Here is an 18885-nt window from a genome sequence, read left to right as displayed (position 1 = left end):
GACGAATCGTTGTTCTGTTAAAGGTTGCTGTCTGATTAAAGAAAGACTTCCTCCATGGCTCTGCCATGAAATCTCCTGCTTACTGAGCTCCACTAGTATTTTCATATGCCTCTTTTGTAAAAACTGTCTGATGGAGACACCAAAGACTAACTTGTTATTTCCTATTAGGACTGCTGCTTTCATAGAAAGTGCTGCTGGATCAGCAGTCTGTTTTGTCCTTGGTAACCTCAGTCCCAGTGCAGGAAAGCTACTTAAGTAGCTGTTAATTGTCTCTACCCAGCTTCTGCTTCAGTACTTTCCCTCAGGAAATTCTCTTGATACTCACTGGGACAAGAATATAATCTGTTGCTTAGTAATGTAGAATAAAAACCTCTTCTTTCATGGGTTATGTGGCTAAAATTTGACATATTGGTTATTTTTAATAAATGAAATCTGAGGTCATTAAGCATATGCCTAAATGTTTTAATGAGCCAAGAGCAAAAAGTAAAATCTAGCTTTTGCATTATTGTGTATGCTTTCAGTATAAAGTTATGTTTTTCTTTCAGCCTGTCTAATTTAGCCTGTCTCTTTAACAGAAGCCATTTTAAATGCCCCATGCTGAAACTGCTGAAGAATTTATTTTTTTATTTTGTCATCAGAAATAGTTCATGGTAAACTTTGCAATTGCAGATGATAGTGACAAAAAACCCCAGCGACGCAATCGTAGCCGCAGGCGTCGCTTCAGGGGTCAGGCAGAAGATAGACAGCCAGGTAATTCGAGTGGAGCTGTGGGTAATCTCAGGTCAAAAGCATGAGAGAATGTTGTGTCTGCTGTTTTACATATAGCTGCATAATATAAAAAGGTTACTCAATAACTAATAAGACTACTAGATAAGATGAAAGACATTTCTTCTACTAGGAGAACTTATAAAAGTTCTTAATCTGCCTAATGAAACTAATTTATAATGTCTAACTTTTTGCTTGGACATACGAGTTACGCTTCTGATCCAGTTCTCATTGAAGTCAATAGCCAAACTGCTGTTGAGTTCAGTGGTCCAGGATCAAGACAAACATGAAGGTTCATGATCTGCACTCACTTGCATCTGTGCCCTTGCACGGAATGTGACACAACCTTTTCAGCGCTGGCTGAGAAGCAAAGAGTTGGAATGGCAGGATGCGGGCGCCCTGGCAGAGCGCTGTGAGGGAGCTCGCATGGGATCTGCCAGTCCTGTGCCTGTATCAAACTGCTGCTATCAGTCCTCGGCTTTTGTGAACGTTTGTAAGTCATCTACAAATTGAGGGGGGGAAGGAGGAGGAATTTAAATGAAATTGCATGTTTCCAATTTTTTTGTTGTTGTGGCTTGTTGCATTTCTTTTGTGTGTACTAACACTTGAAATGTTAAAGGTGAACTAGCTAATTTTCAATATGCCCTATTTAGAAAGTGCTTGTACATACATGGCGTAAGGTAGTAACAGAAGGTCTTCTAGATTGACAGGTTCAAAATTTCATCCATATTTGTCTTCCTTTTATCTGTGGTGCTCATACAACATTTGATTAAGAAGAAAAAAGTTGTTGCATTATACTAACTAAAACTTGGGGGAGGAAAAATAAACAGCCCACCCTCCTAAAAAAACCAAACCCAAAGTAACCCATTACTTCTCAACATTCTAGTTTGTAACAGTGATATGAGTATATCAAGGGGTGGAAAAAGTAAAAATGGATTTCAGCTTTTACTTCTAAGAAACTAATTTCTGCCAGCAACATAAAGAGATTTTAGTCATCTTGACAACAGCTACAGTCTTTCTCTTTTAAATCTAAGTATTCTAAGAACAAAACAAAATTTCCCAAACAAGATTTCTCTGGTTTTTCCTGTTGATGTCTTTGTTCAAGATACCATTTTCAGTTTGCATAATAAATATTTTTAAATGCAACAGTAAGAGCAGTTGTAGTTAGTTATACTGTCCTTGTGAAAAATGCCCTAATAATTTAATCTTTTCATAAACACTTAGTAGGTGTATAGTGAGTGGAATTAAGACAAGCAGCTTCCCCCCCCCCAAATGCTAACAACATCAGTCATTTAGTTGTATAATTTGATTTACATTGCTATACATTTTGGGTTCCTACTACATACAGGAATATTAAGAATCAGTGTCTTACCCTGTGTGCCTAAAACGTTTCATCTTTACATTAGAGGAGTTGGATGCATAACCTCATTTTAAAGAAATAATTCTCCTTGTGCAGAAACTCACTTGGTCTTGACAATTATGCAGGGACCCAGTGGTAAGAAGTCCAATTACTGCAGCAGAAAATTCATGTGCTGTACTTCATCTTCTGATTTAGGTTTCATGCACAGTCATACCCAAATCCAGAAAAATAGTTCACCTGAATGCATGATGCACTAAATATAATTGACTGCACTGTTCAATAGATAATGCTTGCCAATTCTAATGTGCTTTAGCTCATCAGATATACAAGTGTATATTTAAATCTGTAGTACTACGTACTCTAAAGATAGAATTGACTCTCAAGTGGTGTGGTTACAAGAGGGCGGGATAAGACAAAACCAGGCTACGAGAACATGCACTGAAGTGGTAAAGAGGTCAGAAACCCCCTGGCCGGCATCCAGTAAGTGTAGCCCTAACAGTGCAAACATGGCTCGCTCATACAGAGCCCCTCTGCGTGTCTGTACACACACCACAATTAATCCACCCACCCACAAGCCAGAGTTAATGGAGTGGATTGCATTTTGAATACCAGGAGGAGGGTGAGTTCTCTTGCCAATAGCTTCACAAAGTAACAAAGATTTGAATGCCACTTTATCGTAAGTGATACCACATTCTGAACCTCCCCCAATTCTTCTCATATTTTAACATACCTTCATTTTATCAGTGTGAAATTCTTTACTACTCCAGGTAGTAAAAACCCAATGACACAGTCTGTATTTAAAGAGCCTACAGGCTGATCTCTTCAAACCCAGTACTGAAAGCCCTTATTTTCCAATAAAATTTACAATTGGACCAAAATTAGTATTTTATTAACTTTAAAATTCCACCTTCAGATTGTCATGTTACCACTGATTTAACTGAAAATTGTATTTAACAACAGACACAAATTGATCCTTGCTATGTAGCTGATACCTGTAAGTGTGAAGGCCTTTTGTGAGATGTCTCCCAGTTACAGTGTAACTTGTACAGAAAAGACATATGAAGCTTAATGCTAAATTAGACTTCTGATGTGAGCATCACTGTAATTTTTTTCCTTGAACAGTAACAGTAGCTGATTATATATCACGAGCTGAATCTCAAAGTAGACAGAGAAACCCTCCAAAGGAGACACTAGCCAAAACCAAGAAAGAAACGGTAAGATGATAATTTATTCTCTAATGTATGTTTCCTTTTTTTTTTTTCTTCCCTTGCAGCAAAACAGTAAAGGAATGCTTCGTTTAGATTGCCCTCATTTGACTACAAATGCATTTGAGTTCAAGAATAAATCATTAAAAGCAAAGATAGCCCTGAGTAAAGAGAACTGACACTGACTTGTATGTAGACTATCATTGCAGACTTCAGTGACCAGTCTAATGCTCAAATTAAGTCTTTACACATTTTAAAATATTACACTTACTAATGCAGCATTATGTAACTAAACGTGAAAACTATCCACGGATGAGTCTTGAGAACTAATCCTCAAAACACTTTATAAATAGAGGATACTAGGTACCATGTTTAGTGACTTGTACAAACTCTTTTAGAAAGAAGTACTGTTACAAAGATCATAGATTTGAGATCTGTTCTCCTTAAAGGATCAGAGTGGCATTACATAGCATAAAAAATAATAATTCAGAACTGACTAAAGCAGAATTCCTTTACTTCTAAAGTAACGTTGAACTTACTGCTGGAAGTTACATCCAAGTTTAGCAAAAAAAGAAAGATCCATTGCTACATGATTAACAAAATCTATTCTTACCATGGACTTTGAAAGGGGTGTAGAACTCAACTTTTCAGTTAATTTGTCTAGGCCAATGAAGTTGAGATTGTGAAATAAAACATTCTGGGTATGCTGGGGGTGTGCTGTCTCAGGGTATGCACAATTTCCTCCACAATGTCTTGATACAGAAGTGGTGTAAAAATGACAAGGTGAGTAATAGGATGCTGTAAATGATGGGATACTGGCACAGACAGACAAGGTGTTTCCTATTGCAAAGCTGCTGTGTGAGCCAGAGGGAAATTTAGATTACACTCTGTATTTTTACAGAATTTTTAATATTTCCCTGGTTTTGTTTTTGCAAGGCAAAAGACGCAATTGATGAAAACAGCCCTTCTGAAAAGGCAGTGAATGGTCCGGCTACAACTTCTGGGGATGAGCCTTCTAAACTACAGCACAGCCCTGATGAAAAGAAAGTTACTGTTCAAGAGGATGGAAATAATCAGGAAGAAGCAGTGCTGAATGGTGTTTCATAAACTGAAGTTCCTAGTTTACAGTTCTTTTACATTACATTTAAAATAGTGCTTGTATAAGCTTGCCAAAGATAGAATATGGATCGCCAGTCTTGACACCGCACTTTCAGTTCCTCCATTTTGGAATACAGAAAGGGGAGGGATCCTGAAGAAATCATATGTTAAACATACTTTGACACCTACTGTGTTATAAATATATCATCAGATGTGCCTTGAGATAGTATATGTAACATTTAAATAAACAAAATTGCTGGCTATAGGAAATGTTATTTTGTTTTCAAAATATGGCAAAGATGTGAGGGGGATCCCTAACATAATACTCTTTATGAAAGCATTAGCTGCTTTTGTTACATTTTTAATAATATGCAACCACTTCTTCACCTGAGGAATACTAGAAAGAAATGCAGTCTAAAATATTTTGCACTGAAATGTAATTTCTCCATTAGTTTAGTCTGGAAACTGGTCTGTTTTAATACATGTTTTTTAAATGCTGTATGTAGAGGAAAAATCTGCAGACCACTGGAATACATTTGTTAAATTCTCATAATCTGCAGGGATACTGGGTGACATTGGCAGTGACTGTTCTACATTGAGGCTTTGTTTGGTTTATTTATTAAACTGTACAGTATTTAAAAATCAAACATAGCTTTAGTTAACACTAAGCTGAATTAGTCATGTCCATTAAGACATAACCTGAACTACTGAAAAGATCAATTTCCAGAAAGTTTATTCTGTATAAACTACATATGTTAGTCCTTAGTAGAGTATTTTTATTTTTGTTTTGGTTGTTTGATGTGCAATATGTTTTTTTTGTATGCTGGTAGTAAAAGAAAATAAACTTTGATCTTCCATCTGTTGACTGTTTCTATCAGAAATTTAAATTACTATTGACTTTGTTTTCAAGCTGTTAACACTAACGTTTGAAACTTACTTGTGAGGCAGCTTGAACCTCTAACTCTTTCGTAAGAGTTTTCTAACATGCTAATCTTCCATTCTTTAAGGAGATGATGTAAAACATCAGTTAACAAGTCTAAAACCAGACTTCTTAGCTTGGAGAATCACATAACCTGACTAACATATATAGGAATTAATGCAGATGTAGTTTTTAAGTGATAAAGTTAGAAGTGTGACACACTAACCCATCTTTTCAGGCACATGAGCAATGAAGCAGAAAAGAGGTATGGAAAAACATCCAGGTAGCAAGAGATGTTGTAAGAAGTCAGAGCAAACTGGTAGTAGTGAAGTTGTGCTGACTTGAAAGAAAAAAGATTCTGTCTTACCTGATTTCATCAGAAGTGAATAAGGACAAAACCAAGTATTCTGCACTACCTGTGACTCCAGCTGCTTTACCTGATACAGCTACAGAAGAGTTGTACCAACTTGGTTTGGGTATGTATTTCATTTAAGGAGATGCATAGTTTTTAATATGACTTAAGTGTTGACACTCATCAACAGTGTTCCCTCCTGGAGAGCAAACAGTTAAATTGTTGTAACTCTGAAGTGTGCACAAGCATCTCAACTGATAAGGCAGCCACAAGAGTGGAGAAAATGTAAAAAATGAGGAAGGGAAAAAAACCCCACAACTATGTTTAAAAAAGTATTATTCAGCAGGGAAAGACTAAGTACAGTAGCATTCTGCATACGGTTTGAAATAACACGTACTCTGGAACTGCTGCATGGCAATGTTCTAGCTGTTTTTTTCACCACCCTTTAATTTCTGTATTAAGCAAAGTTATCCCCCTCTCTCTATAGGTTCTAAATGTTTTCCATTTCATCCTCACGTTACTGAGTTGATCCTCTCTTCTGAAGGCATCAAACGCTTCCTTACTGTTTTTCAGATAATCCTTACTAAACAGCCTGTAACTAGTCTACAGAAATGCAGCAACATGGCAGCCAACGTTTACACAGAGGACACAAGACTACTTACAGGAGTACTCTGAAGTAGAGGCTTGTTACTTCTAGAAAAATGAAAGCTCTGAAATCCGTTGTATTCATGAACAGATGGGTGTTAACTCTTAAACATGCTGTACAGCAGTTTTACTGTAGTTGCAGAAAGACTGGCAAGATCCTTGGAGTATGACAGAACTCATTGGCCCTAATTCAGACACTTGCGAAGACAGCTGCTGGGCTGGGTTAACATTAACACTTCATGCAGCATGATAAATCCAGCTCAGGTGTCATGGATGGTCTTGTAAAGAGTTCCTGTTTCCTAATTACTATAAACACAAACCTTATGTGAACTCTTTGTAATGCAAGATAATGTATAAAACTACAGTACTTACTTTACAAGTCTAGAATTTATTAAATGCTATAAAATCCATTAAAAACTGGAAGTTACTAAAAATAGCTGGGACATTCCAGACCCATCAGTAACACTTAAGAAGCCCACCCAGCCAACCTTGTTTTTCACAAGGCAAACACAACTGTGTACATTGTTTCCTGTACTTTATTTCTTCAGTCAGAGACCATCACACATCTGTCTCAATTCTTCCCATCAAATAAATCCTCTTCTTTTTTTTCCACCCCCTCCCCAAACCAATTCATGATGCTGGCTTTGGCATATGAAAGAACAGCAGCGTGAACTTCAAACATAGCTAGTTTAACAAAAATTATGTAACAGCATGTAAGTCTACCTGTATCTGGTAACATGCATTGGCCCAACCCAGTTGTTATTCTTTTACACTGAAAATATTTCTGAGTGGCAGATTTTGCTGCTTAATAACAAACAGCTATGCAAAAAACTTTTAAGCCTCCCACTCACACATTTCCCCCAAAAGTGACTAAGAAGTGAGTGGGGAGGGAAGTACCTCCCTGAATTCATATTTGCAGCTTCATTTATATTAAGTCAAAGACTGACATTAAAACTTTTCTTCAGCCATTTATCAAAAATAATCATTTGCATGGACAAACCCTCTGATTTTCTCTCATTCATTTTTTAGCTTGGTCCTCCAGTAAATCTTTAGCTTCATTGATTTTGGCTGCTACATATGGGGAACCACCTAGAAGAAAGATAACCTCATGTCACATCAGATGAAAAAAATATTTTCCCTCTGTGGTATTAATAATGCCACAGTACACAGGAAAAAAAAGTGAAGAGTATGGTCTGAAAGTTATTCAAGTTAAAGAACAAACTGCGTTATAACTCAAGCCACATCAAGTTTACACACACAGTCACTGCAGTAGCTAAGTGTGCAGACAGCTCATTCCTGTTAGGTTGCTTTTAGTTTATTGGAGTGGGGTTTTTCTCCAGTTTTATCAGTCATAAATGAAGTGGTCACTAATGACTTAGCATACAGTTTGTTGAGAGTTCAGAAGCATTAAACGAACAAGTCTGCATATAAAACCTTTCCCCCCTAGTTGCATACGAACTGCTGCTGGACTAGTTCAGTTTTTAAACAGGACAAATGACTTGGGAAGATACCGAAAGAGAATCCACAATGCAAGTGCAATGAAATTGTAACTAACTGACCATGAGGTGCAAAGGTCTGTAGCATGTATTTGTAACGTGCACCATTTACTAGTACTAGAATTACTCTTATTTACTTGAAGCTTAATTTAACTTACTTAGGTCACGTAAAACATGTGAAATGCTCCCAGCAGTCTTTGGATAGCTATTTTTAGGTACTGCATATATTCAGTAAAGTTAATTTTCAAGTTAACTTCCACTAGATATTATCTATGAAAGGCACATCCCAAGGATTATTGTAGATTTTGATGCATAAAAGTAATGAAGTTGAGCAGTCACTTTAAAGGAAGCCATTTTACCTTTTAAGTGAGGCTTAAAAAGTTAAATGCCAAGCACTAACACCTGATTCTGATTTACTGAAATAAACAGAATTTAGAACAGGTATAGATGCTTCAAGTTAATTAACTTCTGAGCCTTCAGAGTGCCACAAACAGAAATATTTCATAGTTTAGTGTCTTCAACAGACACTGAAGGCTCAATACTTCCCATTTATGGTGAATTCCCAGTACATTCAAACAAACTCAGACTCACATGGTACACAAAGCACACAAATACACTCTGGGCTTTCATCTAAAATTAAGGCAATTTTAAGTCTCATTTTAACAAATCATATCTTAGTCTGATATGCACAGAAGATAGAACAAGTGACCTGCTGAATCTGTCTGCTTGCTTTAGAGCATTCAAACACAAAAATATGCTCCAAAACCGTAATGATTAAGGCACCCTAAAATTTGTTTTCACTCAGAGTTTTCTGGGGTTTTTTTAGTAGCTGAGGTAGTCATATGTCAGTCACTTCTTCCCTACACAGTTCTATTAATCTGTGTTAAAAACATGTATTAATTTATCAATGTGACTTAATTTACTTACCTTTATCTGGATGATTCAGAAGCATGATCCGTCTATGAGCTTCTCTAATTTTACTTCTGTTGGCTGTAGGGCTTTAAAAGAGAGAGAAAAACTGACTTAAGGCAACCTCATAAAATCCCCCAGATCTTTAAAAGATGTCTTAGGACAAGCAATCACTCTGTCTTATCCATAAACTCTTCGGCTTACATGTGTGTTTCTCCTTTCCTATTATTGATGTGTAGCATGTAAGCCCTGGCAAAGGTTTCTAAGGCTTCTCCAAAACACTGTATGCTGAAGAAGACATGCTACAGCAGTCTGAGATGGTGGGGGTCATTTGCACAGTTGAAAAGAAACAGAACTATGTTGTGACATTTTTACTGGGACAACTTCCTAAAGGCTGGAGGAAAAAAATAAATCAAGAGCAAATTTTACTTAAAAAAACAGCAAATTGTTTATATACAAACTTCACAGATGGAAGTTGCCTTCAAACAGAAATGGTTCTTACTCTGAATCTTGTGTATTTGGTCTTAAGTCTCTTGAAGTTTTGGCAGGGATAGCTACCTTACTCATATCTAAGATATTCTAGAATAAGGGATGAATTTACTCCACATGCAAGAAGTGGGTTTGCAGCACCTTCACGCTGCATCTATCTGAAATTCACCAGCAGTGACAGGAACCACAAGCAGACAGCACAACCGTGTTCCCCACACCGAGTAAACCCCAAGGCTTCCTGAATATGGTGTATTTACCTGGACCTGTACGCAGCTTTTGAATGTGCTAGGGATTTGCAGATGTACGGAAGTCCAGATAGAGTTAGTTTTAAGCAAGCTAACATGCAGCAAAGAATCCCAATTAAGTACAGAAAATCCTGAAAGGCTGCTTGGTATTTCCTGACTTGGCAGTGACATTCCCAGGAGAAGCTGGGCATAGGACAGTCTCAAGCGCTGAGAATTATGTCCTCCTCAAACCAGGCCAGCAACTAGGTAACACCATAGCCACCTCTTTATCTTTTATTTCTAATAAATTTCCTTTTACCTCACTCCTAGTATTAAAGCTGCTTCTCGTTTAGTCATTTTGGGTTCAAATCCACCTCTGTAATAACCACTGAAGGCCTGAAAGAGAAAATATGTTAGTTTAAAACCTACTAATTTTTAAGTTTATCAGTTAAAACAACTCATTATTTCTTTAGTAGCTGCTGAGCTTTTTGTCTGTAAGAATACTGCAAAGCTGCTTTTGCGCTTGTAATAAGAAATTCAGTTGAAGTAGAGTATCATTATTTAAATGAGTACTTAAAATTGCCAAAACAACTTCTCTATTAGTCAACCACCACCAGAATCTGAGATTAATTCTGTTATCACTGACAAAATTATGCTTAGTATTAGAAGAAAATACAGCAATGCTATACAGAGACAATAGTCTGTAGTTATTTCACCAAGTAAACTTTTAAATAAAAAGATGCTACTGATAAAAACTTACAGGTTTTGGTAGATTCTGAAGTGCTTGTTTTACTTGTGGCTCCATTTGCTTCATAGCTTTTAGTGCATAGCGACCTTAAAGAAATCAGTGTTGAACGAGGCTAAGTATAAAGTTTTGTAAGGATTTAGCAATCCAGCGCAACTGGTAACTTACGGATTAGAGCGTGGCATAAACTTTTGGGGGACATAAAAAAGTAAAAGCTTTGATCTTTTGTTTAGTTACAGCCATGCTTGTCAACACAGGCTCTCCCAAAAGAGCGTCCTGTATCAGCTATTAAACTACCTTAAAATTCATCACTACTGACGCCGGCAACTGTAAGTACGACTGGGCGTTCAGCATCCTCCCGTCGCCTACAAACCTGCAAATCCAGCTGCCGCTATGGTCAGGCCAACCGCCACCATTGTACTGGCCTGCACAGGGAAGACATAGAAGTATTCGTTTACCAAAGGAAAAGAAAAAAAGCCCCCCCGGCAATCTCCACAGCGGGTCGGGCACGTCTATACGTTGAAAACGGCGTGACCAGGGGAAAAGCGGTCATAACGCCACTCCTTCGGCCACGCCGCTCCGAGTGACCGCAGGGGCACAGCGACGGCGGCGGGGCTGGGGCTGCGGCTCGCCCAGGAGAGGCGCGACCCCCCCAGCTGCGGGGGACGAGGGAAACCCAGCCCGGCGGCGCTTGAACCCCGCCGAGCACCGGGGCCGAGGCAGGAGCCAACGGCCCCGCCGCGGCCTGTGCGGGGCAGCGCTCTCCCCGCGCCGCCCAGGGCGCCGGGCCCCTCGGCACCGCGCCCGGGCCAAGGACGAGCCGAGCTCCTCGGACCGGGGAAGGGCTTGGGAGCTGCCGGCCCAGACGCAAGCGGTCCCCGGCTCCTACGGCGAGACCCGCGGGCCCGGGCCCCGCGGCCGCACTCACCATGGCCGCCCCGGCCCCGGCCCCGGCCCCGGCCCCGGCCCCGCGCACTGGCGACCGCCGGGCCGCGCTCCCGGAGGGCGCCGGCTCGCCGTACGGCAAGCGGGCGCGTCGCAAAGCCACCACCGGCTGTCGTAAAGCGGCGCGGGGCGGGGAGGGAACCGCGGACACCGCCCCGGGGCGGGCGGGGGAGGGGGAGGGGGCCGGGCCCGGCGGGGGCGTGAGGGGCCCGGGGGCAGCCAGCAGGGACCCGTCCCTGAGGAGAGAAGGAAAGAAAGAAAGAAAAGTGTCCTCACCTCGGCCGGGGGGCGGCTGGAGCCCTCCGGTGGTGTGCGGGGTCCGGCACGGAGGTGGCACCGGTGGGTGTCTGGCAGAGGGGAGCTGCGGGAGAGGTCTGCCCTCGGCCGGGGCGGCGGGGGCTGCGAGAGGAACAGAGCGCGGTGCTGTGGGGTTGGGAACGGGATGGCACGGATCTTCCTGACCCAGAGCCTTCTCACACGCCAGAGTCGCTTTTTTCAGAAAAAGCAGTTTTTCTTCCATCCCATTTTTCTTGGGTTTTATTGTAAGTAATTTGCCCCCCCACACACACACCCCGACGGTCCCGTTTTTCTGTGAGCTGTGCTCTTGCCACCTCCCTTCTGCCCCTGATGCGTTCCCACCCGAGCCGGGCCGTCTCGGGAGGGCCGTCTGCGGAAAGGCCGTGTCGGGCACTGACTGGTTCCAGATGGACAAGCTCAGTTACTTGATTGCTGAAGACTACTATGAAACGAGGCAGAATTGCAGGCCTGGTGCTTGTCTTTTAATATTATTAACGACATACTGTCTTCTCTGCAGCACAGCAGTCGAGCATCCACCTGTCTGAGTAGCTCTAGTCTGAAGTCACAGTTTTGGAAACTTGGTAAGATGGCAGTGAGACCATGCCAGCCTTTAGCCCCAAGGTACTACTTCAAATTGGTCACAACTCAAAAGCTCTGAGCGCTACTGTCTGACTGATGCTTAGTTTGCAGGAGTGAAAAGCTTTCGTGTCATCCTCTGTGCTTGTAGGACGTGTCGGTGTCCTCACGGGCTCCTGGAGGACCTAGTGATCAAAGGCAGCTAGCTTTTGGTTGCTTAAGGCCTCGGACTCACAAGCCCTCACGTAAGCAGTTTAGTATGAGAGCTGATCGTTGGCTAAGCAGCTTGTAATTTTGCTGGCTCTTGCAGTGGAAGATAGATTTTTTCTTTTCTGCTGTATAGCTTTTGTGAGTACTGAGTTCACTTTGAATACGTCATAATTTCAGTTTGAGCTTGAATAATTTTTTTCACTAAAATTTCAAGTGCCTGATTTAGTATCTTCTGAAATACTGTTTGGAGGTAGTCTTCTGTCTCTTTCCTTCCTTGTTATCCAAATAACACTACAAGAAGATAACCTGCTGCCTTTTAAAGAGGATAGAAGAAAGGTTTTGGCTAAGGCACTTGTAGTGTTGTACAGGTGTTTCACGAGATGGAAACGAAAGGAAACTTTTATATTTGCTAAAGGAATCAAATCCATTCATTGCAGAGCACAAGGCCCCTGACAGCATATAATACCTTTTCAAATATGGAAAGGGGAGCTAGCAAGTGGAAAACAGCTACGTGTTTGTTTTGTGGGGGAAAAAAAGTCTGTAGAGATGTATGGGTCTGGTAGCTAACTAGACTTCCTTCATATGTAAAAGAGAATTTGGTTTTAAGATGGTTTCCTCTTTGTCCCTTTTCTGTCAAAAAAGGGGGGTAATGACTTTACTGGGGCATGACTAGTGCTTAATTTTTCATATCATCTAAACCGATAAAGTAAGAGACAGGGACTCCTTCCCTGTAATTAATTACAGGAGGTTTGATTCTTCCATCTTGACAGAGCCTTTTGCTAGATCCAGATCTTAGTGGCTTTCAGAAAAAAACTACCTGAAAGGGAGTTTTATTGTATTTCTTTCGTCACTTTCCCCAGGCCCTGATTAGAAGGACTGGTAGCTCAACTGGCAAAGGGGATTTTGCAGATTTACACTTAGTGGTTCTTTCTGTTGTGAAATTTCTCATTTTTAGAGAAAAAGAGCAGACATAATGAAATGTGCAAACTTCCACATGGGTTGGGAACGGGTTAATAACGTACCTTGTCCTTCTCCTGTGACAACCCTTTAAAGAAAAGGCAGAAAGGGAGATCTTGCTTAAGATCTGCTTGCTTAAGAGAGAGATTTCATCTTTACTGAGGGGAAAGGAAACTTTTATCTGTAAGTGGAAAGGCCTGGCAAGAGTTGTGGTGATATGGAGGAATTTGAATTATTGCTTCATGTTTGATACCAGCAATTGGACAAGACTGTTGGGTGAGCCTAGACACGGAATAATTAATTTTTTATTATTAGATGAAATAATTTATAATACATCATTTGAAGATGAAATGTCATAATTCCTTTAAAATATGCTGTATGTATTTTTACTCCATGAGACAATCCAAACTTCTTTTCTTCCCACAGTTTGTTGCACTTGCCTATCAGATCTAAAGGAGAACTAGACGTGCCCCAGCTTGGACATGACTGTGAGCATGTTATGTTGGATGAAGAAGGCAAAGCCAGAGTTACAAAATGCCACACTTGCTAAGGAAGAGGATATTTTGGAGACTTCTAACATGTTTTGAGTATGGTCTTTTTTCAGGGCTTCTTTAAGTGCCGTGTGTTGCTAGGAGGTATATGATATATGAAATATTCTTCTACCTGCTGCTAGCTAAAGGGAGAAACAGTTGCTTTCCCTTTCTTGGCACTGCCTGTCTCTAGAGTACTTTGGCATGGGTGATGGGTGTCAGCATTGTATCTCTTTACTTACCACAGTGCCTAAATGCTGCCACTAAACTTTCCAAATCTGTATCAGAAATAAAATAAGTTTTCTGTGCATAGATTTTCAAATAGCTGCTCTAAGCTTGTCTAAATCTATTTCCTTTTCCTCCTCTGCTGCTCAGGAAACCTGTATGCAGTGCAGAAAGGGACTGGCTCTTTAAAAGCTATGTTTAAGTTCCTGTCAGTTCACATTTCAACATACAAAGTCAGTAAACACCTATATATCTGAGTAGCTTTAATAACAAGTGCCTGAAGGGTCAGAGCTGTGATATATTATTTCTGAAACCATAAGGTTTATGAATTTTTACCTTTATATAGGTTGTGTTCTCCAGAAATTAATCATCTAGATGCCTGTCTTAGCAAGTAGTGTTTTAAGTCATGCCAAATGCTGAAAGTTGATTTTGTTCAGGTTCTGTAGATAAATATTAATCTTGTGCTCATTACACAACAGGTAGCTTCATGGGTCTTAAAGCCTTGGTCCTTCAAGCTACTACAGCTAGAGCTTTATGGCCACGTTGGTGGTCATGTCGACACAGGGGCACAATGCTGAAATAATAGTTATTACTGCTGATTTATAGGAAGCAGGAATCGGCCATCATTAGGAATATCAAAATCAAACAAAAACAGAAAATGTAGAAAACCTCATGGAACCAGAATTTATATGTTTTTTCCCCCACAAATAAAGTTGGAAGTGACTTCTTTTGCCATCAGAGTTTCCATCTATTTAGAAATCAAAGTTCTGTTCTATTTGCCTGGTTAGTTCATTTTATAGCACCTGTTCCTCTGGATCTTCTATCGGTCAGCCTTGTGGTGGTGTATGGAAGGTCATTCACAGAGGAAAATTAATAAGCTCTAATGGGCTCAAGTGAAATAGATGTACTACAGTTTTTATCCCTTCTGCAGAATGTCTGTTTTTGAAGTCAGGAGGAAAGCAAAATTATTGTTTAAGAAATATACTCTCAGTTGGAGTACAAAACCTTTTATTTTGCCTACTGTGTTTCTAAACTGCTCCCTTTCTATTTTCCAGAGAAACTCTGAAGCTTTTGTAGTTTCTTTGTCAAGAGTTTTATCCTACTGCTATTTTCAGGTTTTCCACTCTGGGGTTAAAATAACTCATGATAGAAGATTATTTTTCTTTTGGAAGCTTTATCTTACTGGACTATCCAAAGCAGCTGATACGTAGTACATAAGTAAATTTTCCATTAAAGCAGACCATTTCTGCAGAAATCTGGCAGTACTTTCTCTTAACTGTATCTTCCACAAACTGGACAGGAGGTGAAATAGATAGCTGTGCTTTCACAAGGATTGTGGTGTACCTGCTAAGAGCCTCTATAAGGCTGTTAAACATTTGTTTAGGTGAAAATCACAGTTCTACGTTGTCATATGCACAGCTGGCCAAATCTTACATTGCTTATTTCTGTATGCGGAGTGGCTGAACTACCAAGCTGTTAAAGGCTTGCAGACTTTCACCTTGGGGCACCAAGATACAGAATTTCTTGGGCACTTTTTAGCACATTTTTAATTTCTGTTTTAAGATATATATTGTAAAAATAAAGTTTAGATAGAATATCTTGGCAGGTTTTTTCCTGCAAAGTTTTTTCCTGCTTTTTGCCTGTACTCCGCCTTCTTTGTCTATGCCAGTCTGTTTCACATCTCTCTTCTTTTTCTTTTCATTTGTCCGTTTTGAGATTCTGCTATCTTTTTGTGTGCCCCACATCTGTACCAGAGTACAATGCCGCACTCTCTTACCTGTGGCTAAATTAGCTTGGTATATGTAGCATCACTTTGTCATTAAATTGATAATCATAATTATTAGAGCATACTGTGGATGACACTAATTATAAACTGAGATTCTCTCACTTGGTAAGAATGGCTGTGGATTTTTTTAATTAAACAAAGTAAGATTTCACTGTAATTTGACACCAGGGATGAAGTGTGTATGTGTGACAGCATATCCGTGTTCGTGACAATCACATGAGAATCCATCCGACTTGCAGTGGACATTATTTGACTTCCTAGCTCAGTTAAAAAACAGGTAAGATTGTTGGAAAGTGATGGAGGGGTAAGGTTTGTAATTGTTAGTAAATTAGTCACAAAATTCCCTAAAGCTGAACTAAGGAATACAGAATCTAGATGTGACTGTATTCTCTCTCAATAATTTCTAAAGTCATGTTTGATACTTACCATCTTTTACCTGCATTGTCCTGAGTTATGCTTCTTATTTGAGGAAAAAGCAGTGAGATAATGCTGATGTGTTTTACCAGAGCTATTATGTTATTTCTGGTTTTATGTTGATTGTTATTACTCTTGAGTCTTCATTTTTGAAATTTGTATTCTGCCTGGATTGGCACTGAAACTTGCATGTCTGTGCTGTGAAACTCTATTAAGTATTAAGAAAACAAGCTTGTGGTAGTTGTAGCAAAGAAATTGGAAAGAGTAAAGCCTTTATTTGCACTGACAATGAATTGCAGTGAGCAATAGTTCTTCAAAACGAAGGTCCTGATTCTTAGGTTTCCCACACATGGAGATTATCACAGGGTCAAGGCCTGAATCAGCTATCAGGTAGACTCTGGTCCCTTTGTGTAATGTAGGTTTAGATTTGCAACAGAATCTGCTCCTCTTCTACCTAAAGATTACAATTGAAATGTCAACATTGTCAGCCAGCAAGGAAAATTTGGGTGGAGCAGAGAGCAGAAGGTGGGGAAAGAGCAAGAAGAAAGCTACCAGCCTAGGAGAATGCTTTAATGGCATTCTTCAGCCATGAGTTTCTAAGGAGCTTTCTCAAGACATTAGGTGTTTTTCTGAGGAGAGAGCAGAGGGTTTTGCAGTTGTGTTGGTGATGTTAAGGTTGAAAGTTGAAACTATAATGCACAAGTTGATGATGGAAGCAGTAACAGGCAATATTGGGTTTGCATTTTGCTGTTGGTTTGCATGTTACGCTGCATTAAAAAGAATCACTGGATTAGGTGGAACCATCAAGAGGAAGGGGGAGATTGCTCCTTTTCATTAAGAGCAGCTGACTGACTTTGGGAGAGAAGACTCAAGACAGTAGGCAGAGCAAGAAAGAAATTTAAAAACCACGGCAAAAAACAGAGAGGCTTTTGCTCAAGTGGGAATATAGTTGAAAGGATTAGAGGGCCTGTGGTCAGACCTATAGATGATGAGAATGAAAACTTCCTAGGGACTATGCAGAGATTGTTTCAACCCAAACAGCCATCGAATTACCTGAAGCCAAGCATGGAAAACACTATCCTTTAAATACATAGCAGACAAGAAATAATTCATGTATAAGCCTTTTTACTGTTCTGATAGGATTATTGCTGAGAGACTGGAGTATGTGGAACAGTGGATGTGGTGTTTCTGCAGTGTTGTTAGTTTTTTGGTTGTGGGTTTGTGGTTTTTTCCTTTTTCTTGAAACATGCAAGTTTATCTGGATTTCACTTAGGAAGAAACCTACTCTGTGGTGGACTGCTAGCCAGTGAAGGGTACTGCACAAAGCACATCCTGCTCTCCCCACTTCAATAGTGACATTCTGCCAGCGAGTGGAAAGGGAGCAGTATGAGACCAGCACATCAGTTGTGGGTTTTTTTCTGGGAGAAGCTGGAAGGGTATTCTAGGTCTTCTGGAACACCTCATTTGGGAAGGAGGGGAAGAGACTAGGGACACCTCTAAATGTCCATTCTGTCCATTCTTACAGTAGCGACACTGGGGAGGTGTGGCCTTACCAGACCATTCTTTGCAAGCAGAACTGAGTATTTAAGACAACCCAGTGGTAAGTGTGGTCACCAACAGCAGGAGAAATAGCACAAAATTGGAAAACGTGTGCTGCTGGTGTTTCACATCTTTGGCAAACACACCATTTCTCAGGGTATTGACCTTGGGACAGTTATCTTCTGTTCTTTTATTTAGAAGTGTTTCTAATCTGTATAAATGCTCAGTTATTTGCCAGGTGTGCAGCTTGTGTCACGTCCCCTATGTTTCAGATGAAAGCTTTAGCCACTGTCGTGTGGGAGAGACAGAGACTTGTTTCTTGGTTCCAGTAAATACTTCTGAAGCCTCATTTGAAATGTTAGTGAATGCATTTCCTTCATCACTGACTAATTTCATAAGCCTCACTCTGGGACATCTCACTGTGTCCTTTGCACAGGCTGATTCATCTGTGTCTGTCATACATAAAAAAGGATCTGAATTTGTCCCTCCACGATGGAAATGGTATGATTGTGTAGCATAGCATGATGTAATACCTCATGACAGAATATATAGTGCAAGTTTTGGGTGGCATTGTTTTTCTTCCTTCTTTGAATTTGTGCTTAAGATACTGCTGATGAGGAACAGTTAAACTTAAGAAGTAGGTATTCATTTTGGTCTTGAACTCAGAGGTAAGGAAATCCCTATCCTTTTGAGAAGAGAGCTTCTCAGCTTTATTGCTGACAAAGTTTTGGCTCAGGTATCCCTTTTGTCTATAACTTCATTGTCTCCAAGAAATTGGGCCCAGTGAGGAGCATGCAAGAGCCTACATAACCTGTTATTAATAGGAGGCCTGTCAAATAACTGAGAGATTGAAATTGTTCCTAACAAGTGGTCTGGCAAACTGCATTCATGCTGGTATCATACTCAACTGGTTAGGGGCACTACTCTGACATGCAAAACCCCTCTAGTTCAGTGTCTTTTACCAGTGACCTGTTTGTGAAATGAGTCACTAAATTTTTTGAGGGTGTATCTAATCTTGCCTTCCAACACTACCCGAAATGTTCCTTTGGGTCCTGACCAGGACATGCCTTCAGGGAATCCCACAGTTTCCATCAGAGGCAGGTACATGCATTTTAAGTGGAGGCACACACCAGTGCCTAGAGAGCATTTGCAGCTGCAGTAGGGCGCAGGTAGTCTTTGTCCTCACTTTTGCGCCTCTA

At 40.3% G+C, this 18885-nt stretch overlaps 2 protein-coding genes across 4 annotated transcripts in view; one reads left to right on the top strand and one right to left on the bottom strand.

The window, feature by feature from the left end:
- FXR1 (FMR1 autosomal homolog 1) overlaps positions 1-5285 on the top strand; it is a 39076-nt gene extending 33791 nt beyond the window's left edge. The window contains exons 15-17 of one of the 2 annotated variants that reach the window (XM_069792651.1): positions 670-750; positions 3248-3339; positions 4267-5285. In XM_069792651.1, the coding sequence (XP_069648752.1) occupies positions 670-750; positions 3248-3339; positions 4267-4437 (344 nt within the window). In that variant the 3' untranslated portion in view covers positions 4438-5285. The remainder of the gene's footprint in view (positions 1-669; positions 751-3247; positions 3340-4266) is intronic. The other variant, XM_069792652.1, reaches the window with a different exon arrangement.
- A 1577-nt stretch (positions 5286-6862) lies between these two features.
- Positions 6863-11261, bottom strand: DNAJC19 (DnaJ heat shock protein family (Hsp40) member C19). 2 transcript variants are annotated; one of them, XM_069792654.1, is made up of 6 exons: positions 11136-11261; positions 10581-10632; positions 10223-10296; positions 9782-9858; positions 8768-8838; positions 6863-7433 (listed from the first exon to the last, which is right to left on the bottom strand). In XM_069792654.1, exons 1-6 carry the CDS (start codon positions 11136-11138, stop codon positions 7363-7365), a joined length of 348 nt encoding a protein of 115 aa, XP_069648755.1. In that variant the 5' UTR covers positions 11139-11261; the 3' UTR covers positions 6863-7362. The 2 variants fall into 2 exon arrangements, with proteins under 2 accessions (XP_069648755.1, XP_009922487.1); XM_009924185.2 differs by lacking the exon at positions 11136-11261 and having other exon boundaries at positions 10505-10612.
- Between the last annotated feature and the right edge of the window lie 7624 nt (positions 11262-18885).

The sequence above is a fragment of the Haliaeetus albicilla genome, chromosome 9, assembly GCF_947461875.1.
Source record: "Haliaeetus albicilla chromosome 9, bHalAlb1.1, whole genome shotgun sequence".
Classification (NCBI taxonomy): domain Eukaryota; kingdom Metazoa; phylum Chordata; class Aves; order Accipitriformes; family Accipitridae; genus Haliaeetus; species Haliaeetus albicilla.
The sequence above is the reverse complement of the archived record's forward strand: the minus strand, read 5'-3'. Positions and strand labels throughout refer to the sequence as shown.

Coding starts and splice junctions, on each gene's coding strand:
- DNAJC19 (XM_069792654.1), bottom strand. Junction 8,839..9,781: donor GCTTTAATACTAGGAGTGAG/GTAAAAGGAAAT, acceptor TCTCTTTTAAAG/CCCTACAGCCAACAGAAGTA. Junction 7,434..8,767: donor TCTGAATCATCCAGATAAAG/GTAAGTAAATTA, acceptor TCTTTCTTCTAG/GTGGTTCCCCATATGTAGCA.